This window comes from Cariama cristata, unplaced genomic scaffold (genome assembly GCF_000690535.1).
Source record: "Cariama cristata isolate BGI_N322 unplaced genomic scaffold, ASM69053v1 scaffold16335, whole genome shotgun sequence".
Classification (NCBI taxonomy): Eukaryota; Metazoa; Chordata; class Aves; order Cariamiformes; family Cariamidae; genus Cariama; species Cariama cristata.
Window position 1 is genome coordinate 15,833 of NW_009619361.1, and position 21,453 is coordinate 37,285.

Here is a 21,453-nt window from a genome sequence, read left to right on the forward strand (position 1 = left end):
AGATGTAAGCCACTAGCTATCTGGGGTTATGAAAGGTACCAAGCAACTATGAAGTTTCCTGCAGGTAGGATTTTGATCTTATTTATTTATTTGTTCTGAAGAATCTTCATAGTTAGATGACTGCTTAGTCATTATGGCTGTTCCAAGGTTCCTCTTAGTTAAAGCAAGCCAGAATATTTAGGCTTTTCCGTAAGATGTGAAAAATTAAAAGGCACTGAATATGGAGTAATGCAATTCTACTACATTGCAGTTGGTAATCTTGTGAATTGGCGTAAGTCTCCTTCGTGAAGCTGATTTGTTTCTGCTAAGGGTTTTTCATAGCCTGACTCATTTGATGGTGGGAAACCATCATCTAATATTTTCTGTCTTTTCATTCCTGAATTTGTTAGCAGTAATCATCTCAGTCTTACATAATTGTTTTTTCTAGGGGTTTTTTGTCTCCTTATAGATTCATAGAACGTGTAATCTTCTTATTTCAGCCTTAGTTTGCTTTTAGTCTCTCTGCAACTTTGACTAGTGGTGGAAGGTGATAGGATAGTGGAAGACCACTTTCTTATCATTATTTTCCAAGCTAGCATGCGTTCTCACATCTGTGCTTGCTGTACTCTATAATGAGCTTGTTCAAAGAGTTAAGCTAGCAGAAGGCTAGTTGCTTTTATAGGACTAGTTTTTTGTTGTAGGACTAGTTTTTGCAGTTTAGCTCCCTTAACCAATTTCCTGATAAGGTTAGAAGATTGCCAGACATAGTATGTTCCTGCCCTAGCACTCTGTGTATGGTCTGTGGTTACGGAAATGCACTTTGGAATCTTCTTATATGATGCAAGTTAGTCTCAAGCTCTGGAGCATTCTCTGTTAACGTAACTGGAGCAATGTGGTGAGAACTCGTGACACTTTTTAGTTTTGTGGGGTTTTTTTGTTTGTTTGGTTGTTTTTTTTAATGGACAAAGGAATGGCAATTGGATGATAAGTAGTTTATGCAATTGTAAGGTTCTACCTTCCCCCAACCTTCCCTGCCTCTCGATTCTTGTAGTCACGGGACAGAATGCTTAGGCTGATTGTCAAATACTGCGTCTTGAGGAACTACCAGTAAATTTCCCCTATCTCCTTCTGACAGTACTTTTTCAGTATTTTGTTTCTTGCATGTTGATCAACAATGAATTACAGCATTTTCCCAGATGACTTTAAGCTTCAGCTTATTGTACCCAGGGGGTCAAAAGCCTAGTTCTTTCAGTATTCCAGAGCTGACTCTACTGGACAAAGTGTAACTGTTCAGGTCATCTGCAGTTCTTTTAAAAATTGCTGATTATTTATTAAATTTAGATTATTCTGTATTAAACGTGGAAGAAGTAGGTTCCAACCAAAGGGCATGTACTTCACCAATTGTGGTATGGGATGGGAGTTTCAGTGGAAAGAGTTATCCTTTATCTTTTATATTGGCGTAGAAAGGCTTAACTAATGTATCTTCTACATGATAGCATTGCACCGTTAGAAGTTACCCAGTCTAACTCAACACTACACATAACCCTCTGTGAAATAGGCTCTGTTCAGTTCCTTTTCTGGAAAAGATACTGACAAGGTGCATTTCCCTATTCTGATCTTTTCCCCTGTTTACTGATCTTTTCTCATGTGGTAAAGTAGTGATCCTTTACAGAGGCTGATAGCTCTAAAGTGTTCATAATACAATTAAGACTTCTGTATGGTAGACTTTAAGGCTTTATTACAACGTTAACCTTTAGCATAGACCTTGAATTTTGTTTCTGGTTTCGGGTGTTTTTTTGCAAATTTCTAGTTTGCTTTGTTTCTAAGACTAACATTTTTAAATATTAAGTACATTCTTTTAGTCATTTTGAGTTTCAGTGTTGATGCTTTTAGAATTTGTGGAATGAAATGTTGAGCTTTATATGCAAGAATGCAGAATTCCTGGAGATTGTTTTAGCACTCAGTTGATATCCTTAACCCTTAAACGTGCTTGATTTGATTACCCTAACTTAATCTTAGATTCAGACCAAAATTCGCTGTTGGGTGATTGAGAATGCAAGTTCTAAAGTTTTCTGCTCCATATCTTAGGGAAGAAATACTCCATTTATGTTGCCTGGTGTTTTAAAAAAGAAAAAAAAAAAAAGTTTGAAACTTCTCAAGACCAATCTCTGGGTTCAGCGGATGAAGCACTAGATGTAATGATCTAAACCAAAATTTGTGAGGAGTGAAATAACTGTTTTCCAAGTTATTTACATTAAAATTGGTCTTCTACAGAAAAGAGCTGATACATGAAGAGTGGTCTGCTCTGAAATAAACATTAGCTGACTAACTAGTATTTTAATATTGTATGTATGCTGTATATTGCTTTCCCTTGATGCTTGAAAGCATTCCCCACCCCCACTAAACTTAGCTGTACATAAGTGCTGCTTCACGTTTTTTAAGCAGCACTGACTGTTACGAGATTCTGTTGTACCAATTTTTCCTGTTCTTTTCACAGTGGGAGCCGTCTAGGAGGCCTTGTTACCGTGATGTGTTTCTTTTTCAACCATGGAGAGGTAGGTCTCCCTCTCAACCACCACCACCCTGCCTTTTTTTTTTTTTTAACTTTAAGCTAATTCTCATTTCAGTAAAGATAGTGATGTTGCTTATCTATTAGGGGATGAATTTAAAGGGAATAAGACATCATTGAAAGCAAAACAGGCTATGATTTGAAAATGTATAGCACAGTCCAATGTGTCACCTTAGATGTTGGGAAAAAAAAAATCAGAAAGGAAATATATTGTAAAATGGTCCTGAGGTTGAAATCTTAGTAGCACAATGACTTCAAGTTTCAAAACATCAAAATATTCTATTTTTCTGCCCATTCCAGACATAACTGAGCTACATGTACCACACAAATAAGCTTCAGAAGTGTAGGAAGTTTTCTTTAAATTGCTGTGTATTTTACTGGAGATTCATGAATACACACACACAAAAAAAAAGCAAGGAAGCCTCTGTAGCACAGATATACTACAGTCAGGATACACAGAATTTAGAAACAGTATATGTGTATAGAGAATTCCAATGCTAAACTTCTTTAGTAAGCTGCATTCCAGGAGAAAAAGAAAGAAACTGTCACTTAGAACATTTGCCTGTGTCCCCAGCTAATGCTGTTCTTGTCATTGTTTCATACTTTGGAAGAAAACTTATGGCTTTTATTCTGATATCCTTGGGCAGTATTTCTGGTTTTTTTTAATGTTCATTTTATGTATACATATAAGCATTTGCTTAAAATGCAGCTCTACTGTAAAGATTTTCTATATGGAAACTAGCTACCTTATGATTTTGTTAAGGGTTAAAGTTATGTTTTGTTTTCTTATTTTACTGAGCTAAACTTGATAGAAAAGTCTGAGTAGTAAGCATGTGGTTGCACATGACAGAATCAAAGATGCTCTAGTCGTAGTAAGCTTTGACAGTTTTCTTATAAAACAAAAATCTGTTTGAAATAGCTGTTTTATTTTTAAGTTTCATTTGAAATGTTTTTCTCTAAGTATCTTCTACGAAGAATTTTCACCCATGGATATTAACTGCCTGGGGTCCAGACCAGGTGAACATTAGAGTTTCGCAATTTTTTGGTGCTGTAAGAGAGTAAATACAAAGTTTTGTAGGGATTTCCATTCTTCTGAATGGCATTCTGAAGTGAAGTGAATGTTTTATCCTTTGCTAGCTGATAAAGTGTAACTTCAGAAAGGAGCAAGTTGAAAACTTTATTATTGCTAGTACTACCTTTGAAAAGAAGCATTTATTTCACTATGGCACAGGCAGTTCTCCTATCTGTAGGACACTCTGTAGGAGAGCTTATCCCTTGCACTGGGTGACCTGACTTGAGGGAAGAACACAGATAATATGTGTATTTTTGCAGAATGGCCTGAAATTAGGTCTGTGTAGCTCTACACAGATGTAGTCTGGGCTTAGGTAGAGCGTAAGTAGGGTGACCCTGATCAGACTCAGCTGTATGGATTTCTGGAGAGCAATAGGACTTAGTTGCAGAGATGCAGTGTTAGATCTCAGCTGGCTCTTTGTGTTTGTGCTGTACCTAATGAAGTAAGTCAGAATCGTTTGATATTGTTGTGTATATAGACTTACGGTAATGTATGTAGTTACGTGGATGTAGGTGGTCTGGCTTCACTGTGCGTTCTGTTGAATCACATGCAAGGGGTGTGCATGCACATGTGTGTATAAAAAAAACTTTTATTTAACTCTTTGATATGCCTTTGATTCTGTGGAAGTCATCTTACATGTGGTTCAACAGTACATACAGTGCAGCTAGGCCAGTTGCTAAAAATTTGCTTTTCTTTTCTGGAAGGATAGGACTGAGCTACATGAGTAAGCCTGATCTGCAAGTCTTGGTATCTCAGATCTAATGCTATGTAAAAGTGATTAGCCTTCTGGTGATGAGCTGGTGATCCTAAGGCAGTATTTTTTTTTTTGTGCTGTGCTTGTGCTACTGTGTTTTAATGATTTCAAGCTTAGACAGATCTGATGTATTTATACCTGCAGCAAAGTTAGTTTACAGCCTTGATAAATGACCCACAGATGATTGAATTTAGTATTACATTCCAAATATAGAAAAATAGCATGGGCTACATTAGTCAATCCACTTTTGAGGTAGTGATTTCTTTTTATGGTTGTATGTGCACATCATTTCTTTGCTGTCTTTATCTCCTCCAGTATCAAAAGATTTGGTAAATAAATGTTGCTGTAGTCTTGAAAAATAATCAAAAAGACTACACTGTTTTAGAATAATCGTGATTATATTTATTGCTAATAAAAATAATTTTAACTAATCACATCTGCACAGTCAGCTGAAGGCAGCACATTAGTATATAGATTTAGGAAAGGTTTATTTTAATGGTAATCAGGGTGCAGCTTTTAGAGTACTTTTAGACAGCAAGGACTGTTTAATGTGGTGGGCTTCTGTACTTCGCATTTATTTTACACTATTAATTTAACATATTTGTGAAATAGCAAGACAGTAAGCAAGGAATTGTATAATGTTGATTCTAGTAACTTCTTTGGTAGAACAGTATTTTAAACAATGGTTTTAAGATTGCAGGAAACAAAAGAGAAGGAACATCCTGGCATCAGCATCCTATAAGCTGTCATAGATTCATTATGGTCTATGTTAAGGTGAACTACATTTTTGTCCTGTAGTTGTAAAGAACTTCCATTTTTTAGTGCAGATCTATTGATAGCCATTTTGAACCCATTTGTTTGTATGTCAAAGTTGTCCTGTAAAGTTGTAATTATTTTTTTGATGGTTAGTGCCATCTGCAAGCACTTTATAAAGAGCTGAATATAAACACTGGAGATGACAGTTATAGCTGAGCCATTTCACATGAACCCCAAGAAATTAATGAAAAAGCTATTCAGTTGACTTCATTGTATTATGATTTGCTTTATTAGGGTTAAAAAGCGAAATATATGTTAGTATAAGCTCTGCAAGAGCTTAATTTTGTGTGTTTGATTTTACTGGCCTGTTTTGGAGGGCAGCTTTAGATTTTATACTTCCTATGCTGTTGCTAGTAGAAATGTGAAATGCTTATAACCTAGACAATTCTAGCATAACGAAGAGTATGTTGCTTTCTTCTTCAGATCTTCTCCCCACACACTTTCTCCATCTAAGTGTGGCAAGTCACTGTCTTAATTTGAGAATAATTTTAATGACCTGAATGAGTTGTTAATTTCAGCAGAAGCAGGGACAGGCAGCTGCTGTCCTGGCTTTTTTCTTGGATGTTTTGTAGCTGCCACATTTAATTTTGGAAAAGCAGTGATCTATTTTAATTAAACAATGCATCATAGACCTCAAGTCTGGAAGCCACCTCCTTTTTCCTCTTCCTTTCTGCTTCCTGGCTTGTGTGGTTGGTTTTTTTTTTTTTTGTAAGTTTCTGAGTAAAATCTCATGTAGCTTGGGTTTTGCTTTATTGAAGTATCTGTGGTCATTCATTTTGAAATATAAAGGCATTGTTTTATGGAAATGTAGCAGCAAATGTTATCATCTAACCCAGTTCTTATTTTTAGTGCACTCGCGTCATGTGGACTCCACCTCTTCGTGAAAGTTTCTCATACCCATTCCTTGTGCTTCAGATGTTGTTTTTGACCTACATTCTCAGGTACCTTTCAATTTATACTTAGCTCTTTACAGTGATTTAAAAAATTGAATGTCACAGGACGTTTATTTAAATACTTATTTAAGTGACTCTGTGCTGTGGCAATGATGTCTTTAACATAGAAACTTTCCTGTGGCTGTTAAATTGCAGACGCTGCACCAGAACTGCAGTCATATTACTTATTAAAAGGAAAAACTTTGCAACCTGAAGACATGACTAAAATAAATATCCGAATTACTGTGTTGGCAAATACGTATTTAAACTAAAAATCAGAATTTTTGGTTGATGTCACTTCCTTCCTATGAGAAACAAGCTGATATGCCACCAATTGCTTTTGTCCCTCTTGGAGAGTGGTATGTTGGTTGCACTTAGAATAAGCCTGTGCTATGCAACGGGGGATGCTATAGGCACCCATAAGCTAGTATGTTCTTGCAGTTTTCTATGACTAATTAACTAGTCTAATTAACTAGTTCAGTGATTTAGAGCAGCCTAATTACATTAATGCAGGGATGCTCTTGAGTTCATTAGCCCCGCTTTTCCGTGTTTTTTTTCTGGCTTGCAACATGATTGTGTTACTGTCTTGCCTCTGTTTTGAAGAATAAGCATGATCATTAATACTTGAGGGCTTTTCCACCAACTCCATTGCATCAGATTTGCAGTGTATTTATGATTTAGCTGAACTTTCTACTGGTAACCCCAGTTTTTCCTTTATTAGGTCATACTGATTTGTAGTTATTGATGATTAAACCAAAAATATTTTATGCTCGTCAGTAACTTGTGGCTTTTAGGTGAAGCAAAGATACATGCTGTCTAGAAAAATATTTTGAGAAATAGTTTTGTAGAGTGGTTGCTGATTTCATATTAGAAAGACACTTATGCATTTAATGCTAAATTGTGAGGTCAAACAAAAAATGAGGAAATGACACTTTAAGTTAGGATGAGCAGAGCACGTATAGTCTGTACCTATAATTGTGACACTTCTTGATTAGATAGATTCACTCCTGTTCTTCAAAGCTTGGCACATAAAATAGTACTTGGGCTTGCTTACTGATGAGAAATAGGTATTTAATGGAAGCATTTCAGAGCGAGGTTCCCAGAAGGGGATAAAACATTTTAACTTTCTGTTTCTCAGTTAAAATTCCTGCTTCAAGAGCAGCTCTGTTTTATGTATAGCAGTATTCCAATGAGATATAGGAACTATCTTTGAAACAGAGACTAGAACTTAAATTCTCCATTATTTGTATGACTTGTATCACATTTGTATAATGTATTACTTAATACATTAGACTCATACTCAGCATGACTTCCAATAGAAGGTAATCTTGAGGCTTTGTAAAAGAAGCTGAAGAAAATTTTACAGAATTTGGTGAGACTGCTGTAATCTGTTGGGTTTGGGTTTTACAGCAGAGTATTTATTGTGGTTTTGTCTGTTAGAGGCCACTTAGTGAAATTTGAAACATGACATGTTTCTGAAGTGAACTCGAGGCTAACACAGGATTAAATAAATAGCACTTACAGCCGGACATAGAGAATGGGCTGTTTTCAGTTAAAGGTGAGTTTCCTGTATTTGTCATTGTCTCCTGCCCTGAAGCCTCACTTAGGATTGCCTACAGGAAAGTTGCAGAATGTAAAAATGGAAGAAATGTGAGAGAGGGGAGTGAGGTCACTTTCAAATGCAGACTGTTCTGAGAACAGGTGTCATCTTAGCTGAAATGTAAGTGGTTGTGACCTGACTATAGAGTTGTTCCAAGAAGGTGCACCACTGCAAGTGACGTAGGTTGGCCTGCTATATTATATGCTGCCAGGAGAAGACTTGTTTGGTAGTGAGTGACTCATCAGGTAGTTAAGAAGCATTAAGCATCAGAAGTATTGTTTTTGGAAACTGATGGAAAATGGATATTAAATATACTTCAGCAGTGTTATTTGTAGCTGATCAATATTGCTAGCTAACAAAGGTAACTGTTTTCATTGCATTCTCTATTGTACTTTTCAATAATATGCAAACACCTGTGGAACTTTGCTTACTGATGCCTATTCTGTCTCTTTTTTCCAAGGATTCCGAATATTAATACAGGAAGCTTGATTGCACTGTGTGTTTCTAATATCTTTTTCATGCTTCCCTGGCAGTTTGCTCAGTTTGTTCTTCTAACACAGGTAAGACCATATTCACCTCTAAATAGCCTTTTCATCTTGTCTAGGCCAATTGACTGCTTTGTATAGACAGCCGTTGAATTAACAACTGTACTGATGCTTTCCTTTTAGCCAGATTTCACTCTTGCTATCAGGAAAGATTCACACCATTTATCACATCAATATTTTTTCTAGTCTTAAATTTAAAAGTTGATGATTTACACCACTCAGTATTCTGTTTCTAGAACTAAAAAATTTACTTTTCCCTTAAAAGCAGCCTCCAGCCTAAGAGCAGTACATTAGAACAAGTGCAGAACAAGAAAAAACTTTGTATATTGAAGTACAAAAATAAAAAAGGCATTGATCTTTCACCTCTTTAGGCTATTCCAAATTTTTCAAATGGAGCAGTGTTTGCATGGCATGTAATATCTGGCATGATTTTGCATGATTTCCTATTTAATTTTGATGAGCCTGTGAGTAGTGGCATAATCTTACTGTCTGAGAGTTTGGAGAGTTGATGTAACTTTAGCTAATGTTGGAATATAGTAAATGCTAATGTGAGCGGTAGGATATGGTCATACAACACACTTTTGTAATGTTTAAATTGATTGAAGTGTAGCCTGTTGATGGAAATCCATCTATGTCTCTACCTTTTCACTTGTCTGTCTTGAAGCAGATGTTGCTTAGTTTGGGTTGATAGTTTTGAACAATCAGTAATATGCTGTGGTATGCAAGTTTTCTAACTGCAGAAGAGGAAGCCATTAAATTCTGTAAAATATTGTGAGAAACTCATCACTATAACCTGTTTAAGATGCTGGGCCTGAAATCTGAATTACAGGTTAAATTCATAATGTCATTAATTTCCCATGTGACTTTTAGCAAGTTGCCTAATCAGTGAATCTCATTTTCCTCAGCAGCAAATTAAGAATGTTCCCATAATTTGCTGAAAAGTTAAGGTTAATGAATAATTCTTTTGGTTATGGTTTTGGGTTTTTTTTACATCTGAGGATGAAAGATGATGCGTTAGTGCTGTGTTTTGGTGACTTGCATTTTTATAAAGCTGAATACTTATTTCTTTAAATATTTGAATATGTTAGATAATTGTTATTCAGAGCACCGCAATAGGTTTTTTGAAAGAACCATTATGAAATGCCTAAGTACGTACTTAGAAAAAAAAAAGTAGCAATAAAGTTAAGGATTGTTTGAATAACCTCTTTTTTGTACGAATGTGTAATCTGCTAGAAAGAGTACACCACTGCAAATTGTTTTAACTTTATCTTTCGCTTTTGATTCTAGATAGCTTCACTATTTGCTGTGTGTATTATGGGTTATATTGACTCCTGCAAATTACAGAAGATACTCTCTGCTCATATGGTAATACTTTTTTTTGAAAACTTAAATCCCTTCAAACAGGTCAGAGCATCAAAAGAGGCCATTCATCTAAAGTATTTTCCTTATTTGCCAGATAGTTGAAAAGATGCAATAATAAGGGATGGAGGGGCCTGGATTTGAATATTTGATCTTATGTAAATTTATATCACAGTGTCAGAAACTAGGATCCCTGTGGTGCACAGGAATTTTTGAACTCCAGAAAAATTACCAACCTAAAAGATTTGTGGAAATAATTGTGTCTCCTTTCTGTCTGTCTTCGTTCCATGGACTGGAAGATACTGTCTCAAACAGCAGACTAGAAAGCATACCAAGTAATAGACCATGAGCAATAAAAAGTTGAAAAGGCAGCATTAATCTTATGCTGTAGATTAGCAGAAACAAAAAAATGAGATGTTAGTAAGTCAGAGTTGGAGAATAGACTCTTTATCATTGCCGGAGAAGAACCCCAATTAAAATTGGGTTTTGAAGACTACTGTAATCTTGACCATGCAAAGGTGTTGTGGTTGAACTATTTAAGGAGATACTTAGGAAAGAGGACAAAGAAAATAAAATATTAGTCTGAGGAAAAACTATTTTCAAAAATGGGTGAGAAAGTCAACAGAGGAAGGAGATAAGTAAAAGGCATGTAAGTTTCAGCATATCGTATCTGATTTTCATTTTTGAGGTTAAGATATTGATCAAGTGTTGCCACCAAGAGTTTTACTCTTTGAAGCTAGATTACAGTTTTAAATATACAGGAAGATGTAAACAACTTTTTTGAAGAAATATGGTTGTCTTTAAAAATACATTTTTGTTAAATTTGTACTATGCAAACTCAGTAGGCAAAAAGAGAATGTTTACCACAGGAAAGAAGCTTTGAACTAAATTGTATTTCGTATGTTTTCAAATATATTTTGAAATACTGTAAATGATAAATTAAAGGCAGTAGTAAGTTCTATGCAGCTCATTTCTAATATAAACTGGGGATGCCAAATGCTTGTTCCCAGTCAGATTTACCAGGAAAATTTGCAGATAAGCATCTTGGTGTAGAAATTTTTTGACAGAAACAGGATGAAATACTTAAGCCTTCTGGCTTATGTCAATAGCTATATCATAGTTTTGGTGCCAAAGTGTCATAAAAAGCCTATTTTCAGATAGATAAATAATCGTGTTACATTACAGAGAAAGCTTAATGAGGCTGGGTAAACTGCCAGTCATTGTTTTGTGGTGTTTTCAATTTTTGCTTCCCCCCCCTCACTTTTCTGTGGAAAATGAAGCTCTAACTGTACGAGATGGGGAGTACACAAGTATTTTACAAATAACTGCATTATGTTTCCTTATTCCTGCATATAGAAGACAGTGGAGATCAATCATTGATTTTGCTCTCCAGTTTAGAAAATGTAATTCAGCTTGCTTTCATTAAGAAGAAAGCACAATAGGAGATCAGGATGGCAGATAAAACTTGTATTTCAGCCTTGACTTTCAGCCTCATACAGTAAAGTGTATATGATCAAACAGTCAGAATTCTGCTTCCTTGACTTTGGTGGTGATTATGTTTTAAATATATGCTGCTCAGTTGGGAAGAAAGAAGACAACAAACATTTTATTCAACGTTTTTATGTTTGTCCAGGATTCTGAAAGATAACAAACAGGGTAGAAAAATAATACAATAATTTGAAAGAAATGTAGGTGTTGTATCACATAAGATGAGTTAGTCCTATGATCAAATGTTTTTATCTATAAGTACTTTTAAAATATAAATTAACATAATAGTCTACACTATTGCCATAAAGTCCTTATAATCAGTGTTTTCAGAACAATTCTGTAAGCTTGAGTATCAAGCTTGCACTTGCTGTGAAGTATGTAGCTTTAAAGCTGTTGACAACATAATTTCTATAGTTGGGCAATTCTTACCTTTTCTATTTTAAATTTAATTATTTTTGTTTTCCTCTTTCAGGTATCTCTTGTAGTATGTTTTATTCTGATGTTTGGTAATTCAATGTTATTGACATCATATTATGCTGCATCTTTAGTAGTTATCTGGGTAAGTTGTTTAAGAAAAAATCATATGATATGCTAAGACTAATGCTATACTGTTATGTATGTATTGATGTAAAATATGAAGCTGCTACATTACCAGACAGTTGAGAAATCTTTCACATGAGAAACAAAATTAGGCCTTAAAGATATTTGGAGAACGGGTAAATAGTAATTTAAAAAATCATGTTTTTACACCGAGACCTCTTCATAAGAGAAATTCAGTTAAGTCTCAGTTCTCTTGTTTTTTATAGTTCTCTGCTTTTTATAAAGATATAAATATATAAAGTTTACCACAAATTTTGACCAGTGTAATTGTAAAACAAGAACATAAGGAAGGAGGAGTTTGTTTTAAATGCTTCTTTATTGATGGTGAAACTGCAAATGCAGAACAAATGACAAAAACATTATATAACAATGGTTTAAGACTATTTGAAACTGCTGAGTCATACTGCCATGTTAGTGAAGTTATTCACTGAAGACTCATCATCTCATCATTCATTATCTTAATTTTTCCTTAAATAGGAAAAACAACCTCTTTCAGTTTCATGTAGTTTTTCTTAAGGGTTTTATATACATAAGAAATAGGAGATAAGGTTGCGTCAACAGATCTCGTTTAGCATACTAAAAATCATCTCCATTTCTGATTCTTTTTGTCTGACCTAGAAGGTTGGACTGATCTCAATGATTTTGTTTCTTTGTTTTATTTTGTCCATCAGCAAAAGAGTGATAATTTCTCACTTATGCTAACAATAAGCTGCCTTGGCTACTGGTATTAGCTGTAGTGTTGTTTGCTTGTTAGAAACCCACTCTAGTTTCTTGTAGCAGCTTTTGTAATTGTATAGTAAGTACAGATACATTGTGTTTCTTGCCTGTTTTCTGCTTTGGAAAAAATATTTATTGTCTGTTATTTGGGTGCTTATAGTGTCCTCAGTCTCACATATGGACTGGGTTTCTGGAAGCTTTTAAGTTCATTCTCAGTTTTTCTTAATTACATTGTTCATCAAATTAGCTTAAAATGAGTCTTCCTTGTGTCATAAAATGAGGAACATAATGTGAAACAGGAAACTACCAGTAACTCCTCCCGCCCCCCATACTCTGTTGCCGTGTTTGAAAATTGTTTGCATTATGCTGCCAGTAATTTATTTATTGCTTCAGATGTCTCTTGTCATTCATGGAAGCAGACATAATTCAGTTTCCCATTGGCTGTGATTTAAAGAAGCTTAGAACTGTGTAATGCAGAATCTTACTTGTTAAAGAGAAGAGTGGTCTTCCATTAGTTGTATATAAACTGCAAAATGCAGTAAGAGGGTGTTTTTGTTGACATGTTTTGCCAGTGCAGGGTGAAATCTCAATATTATATATTCATTCATATTTCAGGTCGTATTAATTATGGATGATTTTTTAATAAATAGCTGTGTGGTACAATAGGTGCTTACCAAAATAAAAAAAAAACTTCTCATCCAGGGTACTGGAATATCTTGTTACTATATGTTACCTGAAAATGTACATTCACTTTTATTATTAGGGAATTCTTGAATTGAGTCCAAAAGTCTTGAAAAGCAGCAGAAGAGAAGTCTATATATGGGTAAGTAATTCCATATATTTTCAGTGTCAGAAAAGAACTACAATTTTTTTTTTGTTTTAGTGAAATACAGAAATAACTTCTGCTTTAATTTCTAATAGATGAAAATCAAGAAATATAGCTGAACTATTCCCTTTAATAAATTGTCTGTATTCTCAGAAATTAGTCTTATGTTACTGAAGGAGGAAAAAGGGCATAAAAATACATTTATATCAGAAAGCTGAAAGAGCCTTCAAAAGGCAACACGTTTAATTTTAAAATACCAACTTCAGCATGTTTACAAAACTTAAGATCTGTATGAAAATCCCTTTATTTTAAAGGACAATTTAGAAAAGACAAGTAGACGGCTAACAGTGCTTGCAGAAATGGAGATTAAGGTACTGCATTAGCTAGTCACTGAAATGTGTCCTATATAATTTTTTAGGCTATTTTTTGTAGCAACAGCAAACAACTTATAATTACATAAGGAAGCAAGTCAGAGTAAAACACTGTAGGGTGTGTGGGTGGGATTTGAGGGCAGTAGATGTCATGTCCAAACATGGAGGACACTCCCAAAACTATGACAAATAAAACATAACATTGCAGAAAACATGAGAAGCAACTTACTGCTTAAGATGTAACATTAATTTGTAAAATGCCTGAAATGGGAGCCTACGAAGACTATGCCTGGCTTAAGACAAGCCTTCTTATTAAATGAAGGGTAACCTGTTAGCAAAACTGGATGCAATTCATGGAGTTGTCGTACAGTAGTTAGAATATAAAGGAATTAAAAAAAAAATGCTCAAACTGCAGTGCATGTATAACCTGCCAATGCAGTTAGCTGTAGTACCAGGGAAAATGGGAGTGTAGGCAAATCTCATGTCAGTTTTTAAAAAGGAAATCCGAGGCATTTGTGGAACTGCAGACCAGTAAGTCTAACTTCTGTAAAGGAATAAAAACTTGAATAGTGATGAAGTTGTTAAGGCTGTATGCATGTGCAGTCATACCTTGCAAATGTATTTGACTTCTTTGAAGGATATAGATAAGGGTGTGTGGGTGAATGTAATGCACTTGAAATTTAGGAACTTTGGGGGGAAGATACGTATCTGGAACTAGAAAAGAAAATAAGCTCCATGCGATAAGGTGTGAATGTTAGAAGGTAAGAAACAAAGAGTGGGATTAAATGGTAAGTCTTCAAAAGAAGACCATCATCACCCTAAGTGTATACATAAAATAATTGATTCTCAAAAGGTCTTGGCCACTCAGCAGAGAAATCTTTTATTCTTATGAAGAGTTCTCTGAACACATCAATTCATTACTAAGCAAGTATCAAAAAGGAAAATACATGATGGAAGTCATGGAGAAGGAACTGCAGAGAAAGCAGAAATTATTTTTTTTGTTTTGTAAACTCATACTTAGCATCATAAATATTGCATGCAGTCTCAGTCAATTTGTCTTAAAAAAAAAGCCTTTCCCAAAATGCCAAAATGTACTACCATCAAATTTAAGTATAGAGAGTATGAAGATAATTAATGTAGAATCGCTAAATAGCTGAGATTTTTAAAATAGGTTAGAATTCTACATCTTGTAAAATAAAGGTAAATATGACAAAGCCAGTGAATAGAAGTAAGATATAATTACAGTTTATTTAGTGCCCCTTATGCTAGCAGCAATAAGCTTGTAAGAGAGAAGAAAGATACTGTGGAAGAAAAAAAAAAAAAGGCATTCAGAAAAGGATTAGATACCTCCTAGGTATTTAGGTTCATTTGCAGCCATTAAATAAGATGATTGAGTGCAACCGGTTGTCACATAAAATCCCTGGTTACATTAGGATAAAGGTCATTTTGTATTTTGTTAAATTCTCTCTGAAGGAATCTGCTGCTGGTCCCAGATACAAGATATTGAACCAGGTTGTCCTATTCAGTTGATCCAGTTTTCTAAAAGAATTAGATAGATTAAACTAGATTGCCAAGAATTTAATTTTTCTGGTACAGGGATAAACATGATAGTAACTAAAAGTAGCAATTGTATGTACTTTCTTTATATTTCCTTTAAGTTCTAACTTGAGATTATCTTGAGAAGGTACTATAAATCAGCAAATTCCTCCAAAGTTTTGAATTGCCAGAGTAGTACAACCTGATAATATGGAGAGGCTATTGGTGGGAAAATGGAATTGCCAGTTAGGCTGCCCCTGTTTAAAGTTAACTTTGGTACCTCCTCTGCTACAACTTCATGTGCAGCAGTACGGTCATAATAGAAATCAGTTGCACAAAATTAGTTCAGCTGTAATAGAAAATACAAAAAAACTTAAAACACTGCAGTGTACTGAAATTTGGAAAGTGTAATTGGTTAGAAATTACTGTACTTACTGGTGATAACATAGGAGTTTGTAACTAGTAGCTAAATTTAATAAGCCTTTGAAAAAAGAAAAGGTTTCTTTAAAAGTTTGTTGAGACATGTTTATTTCATTCTGAATATATTTTTTAAGGTCATTGAAGGATGTGCCTGGTTGTTTGGGACAGTCACCTTGAAATACCTAACTTCTTTAGCGTTTGGAATAGCTGATGATGTAAGTTCTCTTACCTGAGTATCTGGTTGGTGTCTTTCAAAAATTGTTTAATTCTTAATATTTTTATTTTAGCATCTTACTGATATACTCTCCTGAAATTCCAAGATTTATTTTGTAGAAATGGGAGAGGGATTGCGTATTTGCTTTCTCGTTCATTATGTATTATCACTTTGAGATGTTTTTAGTGAAGTTTGTGAAAAGACAGATGTTTTTACTATTAAGTTAGGAAATGCTCTGTGTGTTTGTTTTTAAGAGTGGATTTATAGAGCTTTGTTTATTTTGAATACCTACATCTTTATTTACTCGATTTCTTAGTTCACTGTCCTCTGAAGCTAATTTTTAGGACAGTTTTGAAATGCTTGTTATAACTAGGGCTCCTTGCTTCACTTCAGCCCCTTTATTATCATATTCTACTGTTAAAAACCTATCTGCAGATGTGCATCACGGGGCAGAAGACGGGAAATTCATATCTTAAAATACGAGTATGCAAAAGTACTCTTGTTGAACCCAGTTGCAGACACCCTTTTTCTGCTGCTTTCTGCTTTATATTTAAGTCAGTCCAATCTGTGTTATGCTTAAAGATGTCATTTAATATACTGGAATTAGATTTTTTGGTGCTCTTATAACAATATTGTAAATGGAATAAACTTCTGTTCTAATTACAAATATTTCTCATATACATTTAAACTGCTTTGTTGTGGAAAGCAGGACAGTTTTTGCTTACTACGGGTTTTTTTCCCTGTATATTCTACCAGGCTCATATTGGAAATATATTGAAATCTAAATTTATTGGCTACAAGGATTTTGATACATTAATGTATACCTGTGCTGCAGAGTTTGACTTCATGGAAAAAGAGGTAATTTGATCAAAATGGATTATTATGGAAGAGGGAACTTCTTGTTTTATCTTAATTTATAACTTAAAACATCTGAGAGCCATAACCTCCTACTGCCCTCACAAGTTCAAGTGCTTACTTGTGCAGTTAGACACCTTAATGAACTTAAGCTAAATTTAACTGCTTTTATTGCTTATAAATGAGCTAAAAACAAAACAAGGTTTTGATTTTGGATCTAAGAAATGTGCTTGCTTGAATGAAAGAAGTGCTTGCTCAGGGATGAATGAAAGATTACAGCTCTGCAAACTTAAGATTTTACATGGCTGTCAGGAACTGGTTTTGAGTATATGGAAAACGTGGTGAGAGCTGCTGAGGTCTTGTGTGGTAGATTGAGACTACAGAAGAGCATTGAGGTTTCTTAACGTGGCATTAGTGGACTTTTTTAGTTCATCAGTATTTAGATACATGTTTAGAATGTTTACAGGTTACCCATAGTACTCAAATTCAGATGAGATACAATCTACTTTTAGTCTTTGGATGGCTTGCCAAAGAACTGGGAATAATTTACTAGTGACCCTAGTATTATGACCTGTAGTGTGATTGCTGGGTGGAGTTTAAATTTGAGTTTCTTTAAGCTTGCTTTGTTCTTGTTGAATATTTACGTTTACACTTTACTTGAGGAAGAACTCTTTATAAAGTCTTCTTTAAAATGACCATTGAAGTAATTATAGGTGAATGGAAAGCAATTAATACAGTTTATTTCCATTGTAGACTCCAGTAAGGTACACAAAGACTTTGCTATTACCAGTTGTTCTGGTGGTTTTTGGGGTAATCATCCAAAGGGTAAGTGATTGGTTTAATGAATCACATTTACTTTGAATTTACTTTTTAGATTTTTTGAAGGGGTCACTATTTATTTTGAAATGGGAAGCAGGCAGTGTGGTGGGTTAACCTCGGCTGGCTGCCAGTTGCCTGCCAAGCCATGCTTCATTCTCCATCCTTATCAGGACAGCGGGGGGAAAAGAGTTGAAAAATCTCATGGGTCAAGATAAGGATAGGGATATCACTCGCTGATTTACTGTCGTGAGCAAAATAGACTTGAATTGGGGAAGATTAATTTAATTTATTGTCAATTAAAAATAGACTAGGATTGTGAGAAACAAAAAACTAAAACCACCTTCCCCTTATCCCTACCCTACCCAGGTTCAGTAGGTCCCTCCCTCAGGCTGCAGTTCTGTTCCAGCGTGGGTCCTTTCCACGGGGTACACTCCTTCAGGAGTGGACTGCTTCAGCCTAGGTCCCAACAGGTTGCAGCTCCTGCCAGAAAACTTGCTCCAGTGTGGGTTCCTTTCCACGAGCCGCAGTTCGTGCCAGGAGCTTGCTCATGTCTGGGCTCTCCATGGGTTGCGGCTTCCTTCAGGGCATGTCTGCCTGCTCTAGCGTGGGGTCGTCCACAGGCTGCAGGGTGGAGATCTGCTCCTCTCCGGTCCTCTGTGGGCTATAGGAGGAAAACCTTTGTCTCTGTGGTCTTCTCCACAGGGGAATCTCTGCTCCAGTGCCTGGAGCACCTCTTCCCTGTCCTTCACTGACTTTGGTGTCTTCAGGGTTATTTCTCTCCCATTTTTCTCACTGCTGTCTTTTAAAGCTGCTGAACAGTGTTTTTTACCTTTTTCTTAAACACGTTATCAACAGAGGCACCACCGGTGTCACTAATAGGCTCAGCTTTGGCCAGTGGTAGATCTGTTTTGAGTCTGGCTGGAACTGGCTCTGTCTGACATGGGGGTAGCCCCTGGACTCTTCTCACAGAAACCACCTCTGCAGCCCTCCTTCACAGAAGCCACCCCTGCAGCCCCCTGCTGCCAAAACCTTGCCATGTAAAGCCAATACAGTTAGATAAAATACAGGCTTTCAAAAATACTGGCTTAAAATTCTGTATTCTCTTTACATAGGACTGGACCTTTGCAAAAATCTGAGTCAGTGGTAAAACTTACTTTGATGTTAAGTGCCAAAAAAATTTCTGTCACTTAGCCAGTGAGTACTAAAACTGAAGTTTATAACTGAAGTTTATAACTGTTTTTGTAAATTTGATTATGTATAATTGTGTAAAAACAACTTACAGCTTATACAGGACCAGATGGGATAACTGCTAACTGCCTGGCTAATTAAACATCCTCAAAAAAGAATTTTTAGCTAAAACATTGCATGTCTTTTATCTTGGACCCAGGTGTAATTTAATTTATCAAATGTTGAAACTACTTTAGAATGCTTTTGAAAGTTTATTCATACCTTTTGTTGGCTCTTGTTTTCTTCAGGCAATTGAGTATCTTATGTGGGCCTTATCTCAGGCAGGCCAATATGAAAGGTAAATATTGCCTTTTTTTAGTGTAAACCTCAATTTTCTGCTGGAAGTTTACTTGATTTGCTAGATGCTAAATAATTCAGAATTCTACATTGTGTTGGTCCTTTTTGAAGGGTAAATTATGTATAGTTCCGTAACTGAATGGCTCAGATGTACTATATGTGGTATTTTTATAGGATATCTAAAACTAAGTTTAACTACTGAACTTAGTTTTAGACATCTTAACCCTCTTACTTCCAAATTTTCTATTTAATAATTTATTTTTCTGCTCTGTTCTTAAACCAGTATTTATTTATGTGCCTGTTTTCTCCTATAAATAGTGAATGCAAATTCTTTCCTCCCCATTTTTTTTTTCCAGGTTATAAAGATACTTGAGTTTCATCTTTGGGAAGGAATCCCAACTGTATTAATTTTGTTTTCTAAATATCTGTAAGACATGCTCTACCTGTCGCAGCCATTTGGCATCCTTTGCTGATGCTGTGCTCAAGAGCAGTCAGTTTGTCCAATTGAATGTTATCATTTCCCTGGCATACCTTTTTGCTTCCTGTTTTTGTTGGTTGTTTTTTTTGGTTTGGTTTTTAGTTTATCACTGATCATTTCCCTGCTTTCCATAGTCTAATGGCCATTATCAAATTTGCAACAGATGTGAGCAGGATTCAGCATCCTGTCTTCACAGATGTTTTTGGAGAACAACAAGTAGACATGATTTTGACTTTTCACATTTGAATTTCCTTCTGAGAATCCTAAACCAGTCTATGTAGTGCCTGAGTAAATGACTGACTCTTCTTTTGGTACCAGTGCTCTGCCTCCTTTATGTTACTGAGGTTTCATTTTCTAAATAAGTTGTTCTATATATGAAATAATTCATGGAAGTAATTAAAAAACCTACTAATATTAATTTTCAGATTTCCAAATAGATAAAGGGATTGAGGAGGATGGTTACTGTTTTGCAATATATTTCCAAGCTTGTTATAGCAGGGAAAAAAAATTTGTGCCGATGCTGACTCATGCGTACTGGATTAGTTCAGTTGTCTAGAGCCACTATAGGTGGCTTTAAAGTAAAAACCAGTGCTTCTGTAGTACAAAAATAATGTGATTTTCTGTTTTTTATTCAGAGAGGAACGTTTTAACCATGGTGAGGTAAGATTCTTTTTCCACACAATTTTATTTGTATGTTAATGCAAATACTCAGTATTGAAATACAGGTTGCAATGGTCTGATGCTGATAACGTGGTTTATTTGAGGCTAAGTATTTGCATATTTTATTCCCTTGTCTTAAATTGGATCTGGTATGTCACCGGAATAACTCTGGAATGTTGAACAAAAAACTATGCTAGCTAATGGTGGGGTGACAGTGCAAGAGAGGAGTCTTGGACTTTTACTGTAGCAGTACAGAAAGACACTGACATTAGACTGGACCTTCCATTTGCCCCACCTAGACTCAAGGAGATTGATTCCTTTACTGGGGTTTTACATGACAGATAAAGTTAAAATTCTGTTTTGAAATACGCCATAATGAAAATAATTCTACATGTGCAAAAAAATGTAGAGTGTCCGACTCTAGAATCCTCAGCACAGGAAGGACATGGACCTGTTGGAGTGAGTCCAGAGGAGGGCCACAAACATGATCAAATGGATAGAACATCTCTTCTACGAGGAAAGACTGAGAGAGTTGGGGTTGTTCAGCCTGGAGAAGAGAAGGCTTGGGGGAAGACCTTAGGGCAGCCTTCCAGTACCTAAAGGGGGCTTATAAGAAAAATGGGGACAAAATTTTTAGTGGGGCCTGTTGCAATAGGACAAGGGGTGATGGTTTAAAAGTAAAAGAAGGTTGATTTAGACTAGCTAGAAGGAAGAAATTTTTTACAATGAGGGTGGTGAGGCACTGGGACAGGTTGCCCAGAGAGGTGGTAGATGCCCCATCCCTGGAAATGTTCAAGGTCAAGTTGGACGGGGCTCTGAGCAACCTGATCGAGTTGAAGGTGTCCCTGCTGACTGCAGGGGGCTTGGACTAGATGGTCTTTAAAGGTCCCTTCCAACCCAAACTATTCTATGATTCTATGAAATATAATTAAATGGCAGATTTCTTATGTGGTTTCTTTATTTGCAATTATATCAGCAAGGACAGTGGAGAACTTTCTTAACAGCAGTTTTTGTGCTTTCTGCTATGAGCGAAATCTCGTGCCATTCAAAGTATGGTAATCAATCAGTTAGATAAAAACAGTGATTGCAAAAATACCTCTGTGATTTACCACAGCACTTCCACAAGTAACATAGATGAAAAGTTAGGAGTGGTGTGTGACATCTCTGATGCTCTTTAACCTTTTCTGAGAATACTAAAGCAAGCTGCCTGTGGTTGTCCGAGTACCAAGGATGATTTTATTTGCTTCTTTCATTCCATACTTAGGAATTTAGATTTTAAATAGCAAGGTCACTTCACTTCTGTAAAGAGGTTATACAAG

At 35.6% G+C, this 21,453-nt stretch overlaps 1 protein-coding gene across 1 annotated transcript in view; it reads left to right on the forward strand.

The window, feature by feature from the left end:
- Positions 1-21,453, forward strand: part of LOC104155886 (probable C-mannosyltransferase DPY19L1) — a gene marked incomplete at its 5' end in the record, with an annotated part of 42,724 nt that overhangs the window by 15,212 nt on the left and 6,059 nt on the right. The window contains 11 exons of the mRNA XM_009701234.1: positions 2,477-2,534; positions 6,040-6,131; positions 8,183-8,282; positions 9,555-9,632; positions 11,587-11,673; positions 13,195-13,254; positions 15,719-15,799; positions 16,555-16,656; positions 17,407-17,478; positions 18,948-18,997; positions 20,110-20,134. Coding sequence (XP_009699536.1) covers positions 2,477-2,534; positions 6,040-6,131; positions 8,183-8,282; positions 9,555-9,632; positions 11,587-11,673; positions 13,195-13,254; positions 15,719-15,799; positions 16,555-16,656; positions 17,407-17,478; positions 18,948-18,997; positions 20,110-20,134 — 805 coding nt within the window. The remainder of the gene's footprint in view (positions 1-2,476; positions 2,535-6,039; positions 6,132-8,182; positions 8,283-9,554; positions 9,633-11,586; positions 11,674-13,194; positions 13,255-15,718; positions 15,800-16,554; positions 16,657-17,406; positions 17,479-18,947; positions 18,998-20,109; positions 20,135-21,453) is intronic.